Source organism: Dromaius novaehollandiae, chromosome 3, assembly GCF_036370855.1.
Source record: "Dromaius novaehollandiae isolate bDroNov1 chromosome 3, bDroNov1.hap1, whole genome shotgun sequence".
NCBI classification, from domain to species: domain Eukaryota; kingdom Metazoa; phylum Chordata; class Aves; order Casuariiformes; family Dromaiidae; genus Dromaius; species Dromaius novaehollandiae.
This window is the reverse complement of record NC_088100.1, coordinates 24572840-24587316: the sequence shown is the minus strand read 5'-3', so window position 1 is coordinate 24587316 and position 14477 is coordinate 24572840. Positions and strand designations below refer to the sequence as shown.

At 34.2% G+C, this 14477-nt stretch overlaps 1 protein-coding gene across 1 annotated transcript in view; it reads left to right on the top strand.

Moving 5' to 3' along the window:
* The window catches only part of CSMD1 (CUB and Sushi multiple domains 1), a 1240345-nt gene that overhangs the window by 1061318 nt on the left and 164550 nt on the right, over positions 1-14477 (top strand). Inside the window, exons 38-40 of the mRNA XM_026097018.2 lie at positions 4912-5030; positions 10338-10407; positions 12613-12729. Of these exons, the coding sequence (XP_025952803.2) occupies positions 4912-5030; positions 10338-10407; positions 12613-12729 (306 nt within the window). The remainder of the gene's footprint in view (positions 1-4911; positions 5031-10337; positions 10408-12612; positions 12730-14477) is intronic.

Genomic DNA, 14477 nt, shown 5'->3' with positions numbered 1-14477 from the left:
AAACTGTGATAAAATAAATAACAATTATTTTCACAACCATCACCAAGTCCAATCAAAATGTGCTTTGCTGCATTTCTGTCAGTAGAAGGAATAAACATTCCTGCAATCTGACTGAATTGCTTTTAATCTTAGTGAATAAAGGAAACAGCTGTTCAAACAGTATGAGTTAGAAACTTGTCTACTTAATTCGACTGCATTTGTGGCACTGAAGTTTAAAGTTTAGTTTTAAAATCTCATTTATTAATTCACTCATACAGTCAGCTTTCCTTTAGTAAGAACTGAATTTATAATGAATATAGGGACAGGTGTGTTTGGGCCATAAAGATCAAGAGGTGTGAGTATATCCAAATATAGTTCTTACCTTTAAATTATTTCAGTAAAAATCCTACTTTATGTAATCAACGTTTTAAAAAGTCATCAGGCCTTATTAGGTATAGCCATAGTTATAGCTATATACCATCAGGTGTATAGCACAATTCAGTATCATTCTTTTAGAGAGTCTTAGTTTTGCAGTTATACCAAAGCAATGTAATATGTTCGAGAACATAAGCTAAATTTTAATTACTATCTCCTTTTCTGAAGCTTCTCTTTTACATGTTTTCAAGTGCTAAAGGTTCTCAGGAGCTGAAATAATGGATTTTCTGGTAAGAGGCCTAGAAAACAGTGAATAGTTTTTGTAGTACTTCTCCATCATTAAGTTCTCAGATAAATTCAAAGATAAAAATCAGTCAGCATAGCAGAAAAGAAGGGAATGGATTCTTCTAAATAATACACTATTTTTGTAGGTCCAGAGTAAGATCTTTTGTATAATAAGGTCTGTAATGCAGATCTTCAGTGCAGTAATCGTCTCTTTTTCCCTGTATTAAAGTAGGTATGAATCGTAAATGTGCCATTTTTAATTTAGCAGATCCTGATCCAGTCAGTAAATCTATGCAACTTTCTAGCTGTTGACATGAATCTGACCCCTTTTGCAATAATCCATTAAGGTAGATTCATTTTCTGGGTTGGGGTCTAAAGCGTTCAGTCTTGGAAGGGGCAGCTTGGGTTTTGATATACACCATCGTCAAAATGGAGAGAACAATTCACTCCAGCTTAATGTTTGTAGTGTAATAAAGAACAATATGTTTCAGTTAGCCACACGGGGGGGGGAGGGATGAAGTCAGAAAAGAGAGGTCAAGCTGTCAAGAAATTCTTGTACTGCTCAGTTTGCAGCTTTCTGAATGGACATTAATGGGCATTCACATTGTCAGATATGCCAGCACGAATTTTATTTCTGCCAGCGATGGCAGTGATGTCTGGACAGAATGTGAGGTAATTGTAAGCATGTATATAATTATAGAAATGAGGCATATTTGTCTTATGCCACAGTAGAGGCCAAGAAAGTATTTATCAGGCAGTAAGTGGAAGAAGGTCAGGGAGAGGGTTAGCATTCTTGACATTGATGTGTTCTCTGTTGTACTGCAGAGCAGAAGCTGAGCTCTGAAGAGCATGCACTAAGCAAACCCTTTCCTTTTTTGATTGCTTGGACTTGACATTTAACATGTTTTCCCTTTACTACTGACTGTACACATACAGTCTAATTTAATATATTTCAGAGTCTGTGGACCTTTAAGTTCTTTAGTTTGTCCCCAGATACTGGAATTTAAATTTGTTTTCTCTCAAGCATTCTTAAGATATTTGGACCAGTTCTAACTAAAATGTTTCAAAATTATCTAAATTTGAGGAAAAAAAAAAACCCTTTGTGATTTATAAATGGAAATAGCATCTACTGTTTTTTGGACCTTTGATTTTTCCTGAACTCTATGATAAATTAAAATTAAATTGCAGTTTTTACTATACCAAGTAAATACTGTTTTCCTGAAAAAAGAAAATCTCACATTTAGATATATTTATTTGTTCATCAATTCAAAAGTAAATGTTTTAAGCTAGTATCATGTAATGATTAGAATGCAGGGGGTGAGGACTGTGAATAATATTTGACTGTTTCCAACTTTCTCTTTGCTTTTGGGGAAGTAATATTGCTTCTTAATACTGTGCATATCCAATAAAGTCAATTATAAGTGGGGCTTGCATACTGTTTGGTGATATGCTGATGGAATATTCTAAGTTATATCAGAAGACAGAAGAAGAAGTAGCAAAAATACAAAGTATAAGCAACTAGTAGCAAGAAAAGCTTTCTACCAATTTGTTTAGAATATGCTAAAGATAAAATACATCGTGTAATACTGTAACCAACAGTTGCACATAAAATCACTTTGCAGGTTTACTTTTGATCATAGTGTATTTAAATTCTCTATGCTCTTTAACTAATTATAGAAAGAGCTATGATATTACAAGCACACTATTAGTATTGCCATACAGTCACTGTTATAAACCTGTTTCTAGGACTCAGTAAAATCTGTAAGAATAATTTTATTGATACAGATTTAAGACTGCCTGCCAGTAGCCCTCAACACTCAAGAATGCTGAGTTCATCAAAATACAAACTTCTTGAAATCAGGAAGTGAAACTCAAATTTATATTCACAGAATTCAGCAAGTACATTGATATCTATAAGCAATTTAATTGCATTGCCTTTGCTTGGTGCTTCTATATTTAATAATGGTACTCTGGAACAGATCTTTTCATTATTTTCTATTCAAGAGTGAGAAGGGTAAAGAAATTCAGAAATAATGTTTGATTCACTCAAGTTGAGTCTGAATACTGGATTCTCAAATTAGCAAACAATAGTTTATATGCTGTAGCAATTGTTGAAATAAGATGTTCCCCTTCACTTTATAAAGGAGCAAAGAAGCAGTTTGTGTAGTTGCAGATCACAGACATTTTTTATCTATGACAGCAAAAAAACTTTTTCAGACATGGATACATTTATGGCATTGTGGAAGACAGAGTGGCTGACCAAAGGCATGATACCAGGGTACTGGGAACTAAAACAAAACCATACTAATCTAATTAATGTTGTTGTTACTCTCATCTCTTTATGGAACAATACAGTTTCACATAATGGCCACACATGAAGTCCCTAGTAGCCACATGAACTCACCATAGCATCACTTGAAAGTTTCTGATATTGATAGAATATTAAAATTGATAAATTCTGTGGTAGAAATTGCTGTAAATCTTTAACATGAATTTAGATATTTTCATAAACTGTTCATTTCAATACCAAAAGAAACTACCTCTGGGAAATCCTGTAGCATGCAACTATTAAATCATTCTGTGTATACTAATAGAAAATGCTTTGTTTAATAGCTCTTGTAGCAGTTGTTACGAAGACTCACCTTCAAATTGCTTGGTATCTCTGTCAGTGTTAGAATGGCTTGCTATTACCACTGTTCATTCCTGAAAGAAATGAAATGTAATAAGACTCAAGAGCGTAGGAGATAGAAAGTACATGATTGTAGAACAAATTTCAAGGAAACAAAAAAATGGCTCAACAGTCACAATTTGAGATGAAGGTATAAAAGCTATTTCAAATTTCTCTGTGCTTCAGTATGAAAAATGTATTTACTTCAACTTATTCTTGAACTGCAAAAAAAAGACTGGAAGTGGATGAAACACTGGAAGTGGGAAACACAAAATCCTTATGTGTGTATTTAAGATTAGTAAGGCATTTATATATCAGAGTGATGAAAGGACATACATAGATGATTAGGACATAAATTTAAAAGCTTGCCTGTATGAAAATCTGTAAATAGCATTATCTCAAAGAAAATTATATTTCCGTAGAAAGAGTAGAGTCTCGGTGGATAACATCAGATACTGTTTCACGATGAACCATTTGGAACAACAGACTCTAAAATGTCAGATATCAGAGGAAAGGCAAATATCATGTAATTTCTGTACTAAACACTCTTTCGAGTCACGTTTACTGTCATCAGAGGGGTTAGATATCATAAGAAAACAATGTGAGCTGTAGCAGTTAGTTTTTTTTCATACAAGCGAAGTAAAGGACATACAGTATTACAGCCAGGAAAGCATTATTTTTCTCTGTTTTTTCACAGAATGTTGTGCTAATAAGTTCTAAAGACCTATTCTCACACAGTCTAAAAGTAATTTCCATTTTCTTTGGGTGTTTACACATTGTATTCTAATAAAAATATAGCAGATCAGTTACATATCAGTTTCAGTAGTAACTTGCTCTAATTAGCTACATGCAGTTGGCAGTCTTCAGAAGCTGATAGTTCAGGTTGCCAAATCAGAGAGAATGCATCTGAGATTTTGATTTCCAGTCATGGAGAGGCTTTTATATAGGCACGGAGAAACTAAACTTCTGTTTGCTAATGCATGGCTTAAAAATATTTAAGAGTAGGGACTGTCCTGTCACATTTATGAGAGGATTTAGTTGCAAGTTAAGTGCACTAAATTTTGATGGCTACAGATGCACTAGATGTTTGAGCTTCTTTATAACCAATGGTTGAGACTGAGTTGCCTAAACGTAAGGCGTACCCTCAGCCTCCAGCTGTTGATGCTAAAGCTTCTACCACTTAGCCTCAGTAGTTCTGGTCTTTTGTTGCTCAAAAGAGAGAATATGCATAAAGTCTATTGTCTCTCTCTCGCTGTCTCTTTCCCTCACCAGAAAAAAAAAAAAATCTAATATACTAGAATTACAACGCTGGTTGAAGACTATAAAATGACATAGTAAATGTCATAGCAACATGACATAGTAGTTGGTATAGTCACATTGTATAATCTTTGGTTTAAATCATACCTTTCGTATTCTGCAGGGCAGTTCTGAAAACTTCTGTGCTTTAAAGATAATTTCATTTTAATGTTGAAATACATTTTTAATTAATATTCTGTTAATGAAAAAAAGTGCTGTGGAAACAGTTTATTAGAGTAGAGAATATCAATGAAGAGCTGTTGTCCACTTACCTATGCTTTTTCAATCTTTGTGTTTACTTTCCTCAGCTGTAGGCCTTGCTGCCTGTCCAGAACCTGTAATTCCTAGCAATGGGATCAAATCAGGAGATAGATATATGGTGAATGATGTGTTGTCATTTCAGTGTGAGCCAGGATATACATTACAGGTATTTCTTTCTTTCTTTTTTCTTCAAACTTTACATTGTGGAATAATTGCAACAAACTGGCAATAACCCCCCCCAAAACCTATTGTAATGAGAGTCTCAAGTGTGGACATAGAGGTGATTTAAATAGAATCCATTTGTGTACTCCCGCATTATAAAGCTATGAATGTGTGTAGCACATCCGGTCCTCAGTAAATCTGGGCTGACATATCTTGTCTCAGAGTAACATACCACTGAATATTAATAAACATTAAAATGGACAAGGAAATACCATGCTTATAATGTTTTCTGTAGAAAATGATTTATGCTAATTGAAACTGCTGTGTTTTCCCAGTTTTTGAGAGTGGTTCCTCTAGGTGGAATTTTAACCACAGTGGTAGAAATTTATCATGGGAATTCTTATTCTGCTCAGAAATTGCAGAAGTTAATTTCCAATACAGATTTCTTTAATGTTAAATCTACTTTTAAAAGTGTTTGAAGGAAAGATGTATTACAAATTAATTCATGGATTGAAGTTCACTATTCACACGCTGGTTTAGTTTATTTTTTTAACTGTTATTTGTAAATCTTTCACAGCACTATTAATCTAAGACTGAAGGTTTTTTTCTTCTCTTATTAATTGCCCTAGTTCATTTGTATATATTTCACCACTGGTGTGATACATTGAACAAATCTGAGTTCAGAATCTTCTGGGTAATAATAAGTCCCATTCAAGATTCTGTAATTCATACCACTGTATCAGAGAAAGCAAAATGTCAGAACCTCTGCTCCAGAAAAGCCTCCCTATCTGATTTCTGATTCAGTACTCCCTCAGCATATATGGATTTATTATGTGATCTCAATGTTCCTTATCATTCTCCTAAAACTGAGGCAGGAATCAGAATAATCATCATAGCTTTAGGCTGGCTGTGCAAACATCTGTACCTGGAAAGTCTCTCTAGGTAATTACCAACCAGCCATATATAACAGATATAGGGTTAAATCCTTAACCAAAATATGTTCTTTACACCTATAGCATGATTTTTATTCCTGATTTTATCACAAACAGCCTATATCAGAAATACAAAGAATTCCATATCCTTAGCAGAAAAGATTTGTCTAATTGGAAAAGATTCAAGACTTGGGTCCCACAAAGCCTGTTCTACCCATCCTGAGCAAATGATTTAATGGTTCGAGCACTGCTTGCAGACCAGGTGATGGTTCATATATCAAATACTTAAGTTTTTTCATTTTCCAGCAAAGGAGAAATTAGTATTTTTAGGAAAATAGTCTAGTTTAAAAACTTTACCTTTTGGTCTTTATTGACTTTATTTTCCCTATTTTATCTTTCCGTTACAATATCCTTTGTAGGTAGCAGTAATGTCGTCAGAAAAATAAGCTTTTATAGCAGATTTTTATTATACAGTATTTTGAAAGGACTGTCTGTCATTAAAGCCTAACTCCCAAATATATTCTGACTTCCATTTAAAGAAGGCTAGTGAACCACCAACTTTTTTTCCTTCCAAAGTAACATTAAACTAAGTATATGATGAAATGCTCTCAGATACATCTATATTAACAGAGCCAAGGTGAAGGTATGGACACTGGAATTTCATCATCAGTACTATTAATTTGTCAGAATGGGACACTGGCATGATTTTGGCCCAGGTGAAGTATCACTAATTATCACAAGCCAGAGACCACTCCTAATAGATAGTTTGCATGGAGACACCCTGTTTTGGAGATGAATTTGGAAAAACAAAACAAAAAAAAGAAGATAGGTGTACTAAAGAATGTGGTTTTGGCCTATATGCTACAGAAAAGGTCCAAGCACTGCCACAGTACAGATATAGTCAATATGTTCTTATTATCCTTTTTCATTTGCATTGAGCTAAGTTTGTTATTATTAATCTCTACACACAGGATTAAAGGACATTGCATTTCAATGCAAAATCTATCTGGAAGTAAACGTATAATACATTTGATTATTCAACAATAAATATAACCTAATTTGAAGAGTCATTGTATCAAGTTAAAAGTAATCTCTCTTTAGCTTCTTTGAGAAAGATTCCTATTTTGAATATTTGTAGAAAAGCTGTGTGGAGTTGGAAATTGGAAAAATGATTGCATGGTGATGCTGAGAGGGCTGTCAGATAATTGCTGTTTGTATAGTTGCCAATAGGTGCTTAGCACATCGTTGCTATGATCTAGGCCACTATTTCCGTGCCACTAAGACTGAAATATATGTGAGTGAACACCTGATTATTGGGTAAGCCTATGTCAGTGATCTGATAGAACAAAGTGAGATACTCACCTAATAGTAATTGATTCTTCTAGAAGTGGAGTAGCATCTAATCCAACTGATTCCATCTAAAAGCTAGCCATCTAATCTAAACTGGCTGTTTAGGCTCCCACTGTAGTCACTAAGGATAGACAGCCACCTCCAAAGGCTGATTCATAATGAGGAGAGGTACCCTACTCTGAAAGTATTTGTCTTTCTTCACTGATTAGAATGTGTCAGAAAGTTAACATGTTTATCCAACTTTAAACTGACTGCGTTTGGTGACATGACATCTACTTGTATTGCCCATAATATTGCATGCTTTTCTTTCCCTGCTTTTTTCAGCTATGAAACATCTGAAGCTTGCATATAAAAAATAAGGAGGTGATTCCATTTTTATGACGTGGATTAGAAATAGGTGGAATCTCAAAATACAGATACAGTCTCAATGAATTGTTTTGATCTGTACTCCAAACAGTATTGCTGAAACACTGAAACTGAATGTGCTGGGGATTTGATTGATAACAATAGACTGTGAATACTTCAGTAGTAGCTAGAATGTGTATAGGAAGTCTTTTGAAGACACACATTTAAGTAAGCACTCTCTCGATGTGTTAGAACTATTTTACTTAAATTCAAAAGTGTGAATGCATTAAGTATAGTATTTCTGTAAAACAAACATGTATTTGTGATGAAGAGAGTTGCGCATAAGAAACTGATCTTTGTTACTGCTAAGCTTTAATACGCTGTGTATATCACCCTCACAAAACCACAAGATGTCTTTTTGTGTGTATGTGGGTCTTTTATTTTGTCCTTGGATATGACTATACTTATTATACAGTTATGACTACAGTTGTTATACTTACAGAGATTCTATGATGAAATACTTTCTTAAAATATCATAGTATATTCTTCCATAGCTTATAAATGCACTTCTTACCTTTATTTCCATATAAACGCAATCGTAATCCTAACTCTGGAACTTGATTTACTTTTACATTAAAAAAAAGTTTCATGATCTGCTCCAAAGTGTAAAACAAAGGGCCTTCAAGACTCAAAAATAAAGAGTTTGAAACCTTTCAAAACATTAATTAATATTTCTATACTCTATTGACGCCACTGTAAGAAAGTGGGCATACACTTATGTATTATATATTACTTAGCAGGACAACTGAAAACAGCTCCAATTTAAAAAAAAAAACGAAAAGTTCTGTGAGGCACAGTGTATCTGCTATTAAATAGATATAGATCATCATACCTTTGCAGATCTAGTTGAGGGGTTTTTTTTTTCACTCTACCTGTGAATCTATCCTCAGCTTTTTGAAAACATATTCACAACTAGCAATAGTAATCCAGTGTGGATTAGTTTATATTTGTGATTTACCAGAAAATGCATAGAGCTTAAACCACTACCTGAAGATGCATAAAAAGGTAATTGCTAACTGTAGGATTAAGTGTCTCTCCCCTGGGAGAGAACTTTCAAAGACTGAAATCAAAGTACGCTTTTGTAGGGAAGAGGCTTGAAACTAGAGGAATAATTTCATTTTATCTTTTAAAAGATCTTTTATAGGCCATTTTTTTTCCTCACTCTGGTAGTTAAATTATGGCTCTCACCTCCCCCTCCTCTCACATCAGGGACATGTAATCGTAGAAGACTAGGAAGAGAGGATAAAATAAAAGAGAGAATATCACATCAAATAAATTATTCAAAACCTCATTCATTTTTAAAGTAACTAAGATGACACTTTAGTGACATTTTTAACTGCATTATTTTTTGTGAACATACCAAATTATATGAGAGCAATTTTATCAAACAGATTTTCCTTTATTGTAGTTTACATAGTCTATCTTATTTTTCTGAGAATTGGATTGCTTTGGACAACTAATACTTAAATACTTCATATTATATATATAAAATGTGCTACCATAGTACAAATGGGATTCTTAATACATTTGATACAAATAAGCAAGAGATGTTAAGTGACTTGCATAAGTTCATACTTCCAAATAATTAAACCAGGAAGTAAACCTTGCTCTCAGTCCCATGTCTCAGTTTTATATCAGACTCTTTTCCACTCCTGCTGGCTTAATCACCTTTGCATTCCAGCAACAGGATGCATAAACTGAGTTCCTAAGGCAAAAAGACTTTTGTTTGTGCTACTCGGAAGTTTTCAGTTTGAGCTGTTATGGGTGCAAGCAGAGCTGGCAGCGGCTCATAGTTGGTCCAGGGCGGCCACCTGAAGCACCTGGGAACCGGCTTTGCAGATTACAGCCATGTCATTTGTCTCTTCCAGCCACCATGTGGTTCTACTTGGTTATTCTGCTGTTTCTTTCTTCTTAAAAACAGGCATAATAAATTAAATATGGCAGCTAAATAAAGAGGTACTTTTACTTTTATAGCAGGCTGCCAAGATGTTGCAAGCCTGCAGTGGGTCATGCTGTGAGGGCACGTGAGAATTCAAAGCCTGCTGGTAATTGTGGACAACTGTCCTGGCATGGTCGACATCCATACCATCTGTACCTAGCAGATGTAGGACAAATTTCTTCCTGTGTCTGCACTCCTCCCTGAGAGCAATGGTTGATTTGTTCCAGTCTGCAGCCTGAAAGGGAACTAGTATGTTTAACTGTGGACTAGGACCCCTGGACTGAAACAGAGAGTGAACCAATTTGACCATTTGAATGCATGTACTAAGCGGCCCTTCTCTTGTGAGAGAGAATTATATTTATAATATAATATTTATATATATAATATAATATAATATTTATATATATAATATAATATAATAAACTTATATGTAGTCTGAAAATTTGAAGAAGTTTTCAAGCTATCAAAGGAAGAGTGTGTTAGAAGATTTATCCAACAGAAAAATAAGATCACAAAAACTGAAGTATTTGAAAATAGAGTTTAATAAATTCATGAAAGTAATTAAAATGAAGTTGCTTAAGATAGGAAAAGACAGATATGATGATCTGGGAGATTCTTAGCTCTGCTTTCCTGGAAGCTCCCATAATGAGTACCTGTAATCTAACATTTTGCTCTTTCCAAACAGGGCCGTTCTCATATTTCTTGTATGCCAGGGACAGTTCGACGCTGGAACTATCCATCTCCTCTCTGCATTGGTATGAATACTTAGTTGTTTTCAGTGTTCTGAACAGCAGTCAGAAGAAACTCCTGGCTTTGTCAAGCCTATTGCTCTTCCAATTAATTCTGATTCATTCAAAACTTTTCTGAGTTTCCATATATATCTATGAAATATAGAAGACTTAAAATAACTTTTACTGTTTATTGTATATATAGTGGCTATGCTGTTTAAAAAAAGAAAAAAAGTTGTGAGAGTGGTAGAGGAGGAAATATAGATGCTTACCTTATTTACCTTGTCCTGAATACTTGAATCAGGCTGAATATTCCTCAGAAGGGAGAGGAAGATGATGCCTTCCTTTTGCAGCATGCTCAGCTTGGAGGACCTGCTGGAGTGCAAGGCAGCCTAGGAGACTTCTCAGAGAAGCCTGCAAGGGAGAGCAGATGTGAAGCCAGGCCTTCTGGGACAGTGAAATGATAGAGTTTTCTGGGGACCCAAAAGAGGCTCATACTTTTCATCTGGGAAAGGCTTTAAAGGTGCTGAACTGAAAAGCAAAACTAAAAAGAATTCATCCTGTAAGCGTGCAAAGACCTTACCCAGCAGATCTGAGTTTTCCCTGTGTAGATAATAATCTTGTTCTAGTGTATTGTTTCTTGATTAAACAGAGATTTAGCACGTCAAGCTTCTGGTGCCTTTTCACAAGCTCATTTCAAGAAAAAGAAGGAATAGAAGGGGAGAGGTTTTGTCATTTCAGCTTTGAAACAAACTCTTCAGTGAATGCTTTTAATTTTAATATTTGATCAGCAAAAGCTGTCCTTTTAGCTTCATATGTAAGAGGAATGAAGAAGTTTGGGATGATATTGAGCAATATTAATGTGAAATGGTTTTGAAAGATTCCTTGGCCTAGTTAGGCCGATATGTTATTTTGTATTTTTAACTTCCCCATGAGCAGTCACTTCTACTTAACATGAGGGCAGGGCAGTTCCTTCAAATCAATTGTAGAAATGGAACATTAGGATGAGGAAGTGTTCAAGAAGGTTCTTCTTTTTTTTTAATTTCATGCTTCATTTTGTATATTAAATATAGTTCCTGTTTGCAGACAGTGTACTGATTGATACTGATTTTTTTTTCTTTTTAGATCATGGAATTATATTGTCCTGAATGTAAAAATATTCCCAATAAGACCCCTTAAAATATTGATTTTTCTAGAAATTCAAACAGAAATCTGTTGTTTTCACTAAATAATGTGTCTAGCACCATAGGAATCTAGAGATATTTGAGACTTGTGAGAAGCAGAGATATCTGAGACTTGTGAGAAGCAGAGATATCTGAGATGTTCAGGATGTCTTTCTCAGCTTTCTACTGGAGTTTTTCCTCCTTTTGATTAAATTTCATGTAAGGTCTAACCAACAGGTTATTTTCAGTTTTCCAGTACAGTTATCACAGTTCCTGCTACCAGATCTGACATCACTGTAACAGCTGGCATGTAGCTTCATAAATTCTAAAATAATTATTCATAAAATAATAAATGTAAATTACAATACCTAAATTGGATTTTTGATGTTAGTCTCCCTTCATAATATCATCTTGACCAAGAGTGTAAACTCAACCACTTCTTTACAAGTTGTTTCACATATTTTATAGGTTAGTGTTTATGTGTCATCCTAAATGATGCAAAAGGCTTTTCACTCTCTAGACACATGAATTTCTTAAAGAAAAGTATTTTCATAAGGAAAGCATGCCTACAGATTGTAGGCAAATAATACTTCTATTATAGAGCTAGTCTATCCTCTATCTGAATTAAAGAAAGAACTGTTTTCTGTCTTTTGTTCTTTTTTTCTTTTAATGGGCAATTCTTATGCATAATTTTAGCTATAGTAATTAGTTGATCATAGATCAGAGTGATTCAGTTTAATCCCAGATCTGTTCCTCCAGTTTTGAAGCCTATCTGAACATACTGTCAAACATTTTCAACCATAGTTGCCAAACTAAGACAATGGATTGCCCAGTCTATGTGTGCAACTACACCTTTCCAGTAAAATCACAGTGATTATGTTGAATAGAGTAAGCTTTCTTCTCTAAATGGAACTCTCCTTTTTTTCCCTTCGTAATTAATGTCTTTACTGTGATAAATTTCACTGAGAGATAACGTGGAGCATCAGTTTGAATTAGTCATATGCCAGATGTTAAGAATTACTATTCTTAAATCAAAGACTCTCTTTCTTTTTATCTTTATTTTTGATAGCTAAATGTGGTGGAACACTGACAAACATGGGTGGTGTGATCCTGAGCCCAGGTTTTCCTGGAAATTACCCTAGTAACTTAGATTGTACGTGGAAAATTTTGTTGCCTATTGGATATGGTAAGTAAACTCACCTTTGGAGAGCAAGTATTTTTAATTATCAGATATAGTATATGAGAATATTATAGTTTCCAGTATGAAACAGATTTTTATCCAGTGAAATGTACCTTTTACCTCTTAGATCATTATGTTCTGTCTTTTGAGTTGAAAATGGTTGGTAATTTTAAAATATGTTTGGCAAAGCAAAGTATTATTTGTAAAACTCAGCCTGTCTCAGAAACTGATTTCAAAGCAATTGAATTCTGCTACATGAAGATGTATCAGATGAAATAGACAATATAACTTCTAATTTAATTAGATGTCTTCTGTTTAATATCCTTTCATGGTCCCCCAAGCGACTTTTTAACAGTATTCTTTGTGTTCTATGAAAATAGGCAATACCTCATTTCTAGTGCTGTGAGTTCAGTTAAAAAAATTCTAAAACTTCATTCAAAATCCCAGATAACAGCTGACAACTTAGATACCTTTTCAGTTTGCATTACAGTTCTGCCCTACAGAAAATAACTTCAGGGAATTAATAATAATTATATTGAGAAGGTAGTCATGGATAAGTGATCTGTAACACCACACACAAAAAGCTATCTTCTATCATTATCAGAAATAAAAGGGAAATGAGATTTCCTGCTCTGAAAAATAATGCTACATACTGTGTATCCAATGTTAGTGCTCAAATAAGAAAATTTGTTTTAAAAACGTATTGTTCAATTCACTATACTCTTCTCCAGAACTGAATTTTTCTGTGCCTTCCATTTGTCTTCATAAAAGGGGTTTATGTAGTAAGAGGTACTACTTACAGCAAATACATTATACTAAGTTAATTGGTGGATGATGAAATTCTATCGCGTACCATGCTACTAGTTAGAATTCTGAAGCGTAGGTGAAGTACGTCCACAAAAAGCAAAGCAGGGGTAGATCATCAGATGATATCATTGTTTTAGCTCTGGTTGGTTTAATCTATATGGTATCCCACAGAGAACTTTCACTGCAATATCTTGAATACTATATTAATTATATGGGTATGAACTTGTCCACCTAGGAGCTATGCATTCTACATTCATCCTTGCAAAATAAATATATTACATCTTTGAAACACATATAAAATGTTTCCAAAATTGAATAATGCTGCAGGAAACTACTTGGAAGGGTTTTAATGTGGTACTGAATAAGTGTTTAGCACTGTTCACAAAAACTGAGAAAGACAGCACTCTTGCACATATAATGACTGATTAAGTTCCAGTGAAATAATTGGTCTCACAATGACTTCATCTCTTAACAACTATTCCTTTATTCCCATCCATTGTTCTGTTTCATTTATTAAAACTTTATAACTGAAAGCCCATGCTTTCACTCACTTAGTGCAAGCACACAGGTGTGCTTAAACAAAGTTCAACAATAAAATTGTGTGGCCTAAATACCTCCCCAAATATAGGCCTGTCTTCATTATGCAAAAAAAAAAAAATACTGATCACCTGAAAGAAGACGCTACTGAAAATCCAAACATTTTAAACAGATGTGAAGTGCATCTTTCAGAGTATGAATTGTGGTGATTTTGCAGTGATTCCATGTAGCTGTTAATTGATTAACATTTATGGAAGAAAATTAGCTCAGCTTGGAATTCTCATTATTTAGAGTCTACCAAAGTGAAAGAAGAAATCCCATTGAGATTGGAGCAGGAAGTGGTGCACTTATAGTTTGACTGAATAATAATTTATTTTCTTTCGCTATCAGTATCTGTACAATTGTATTTA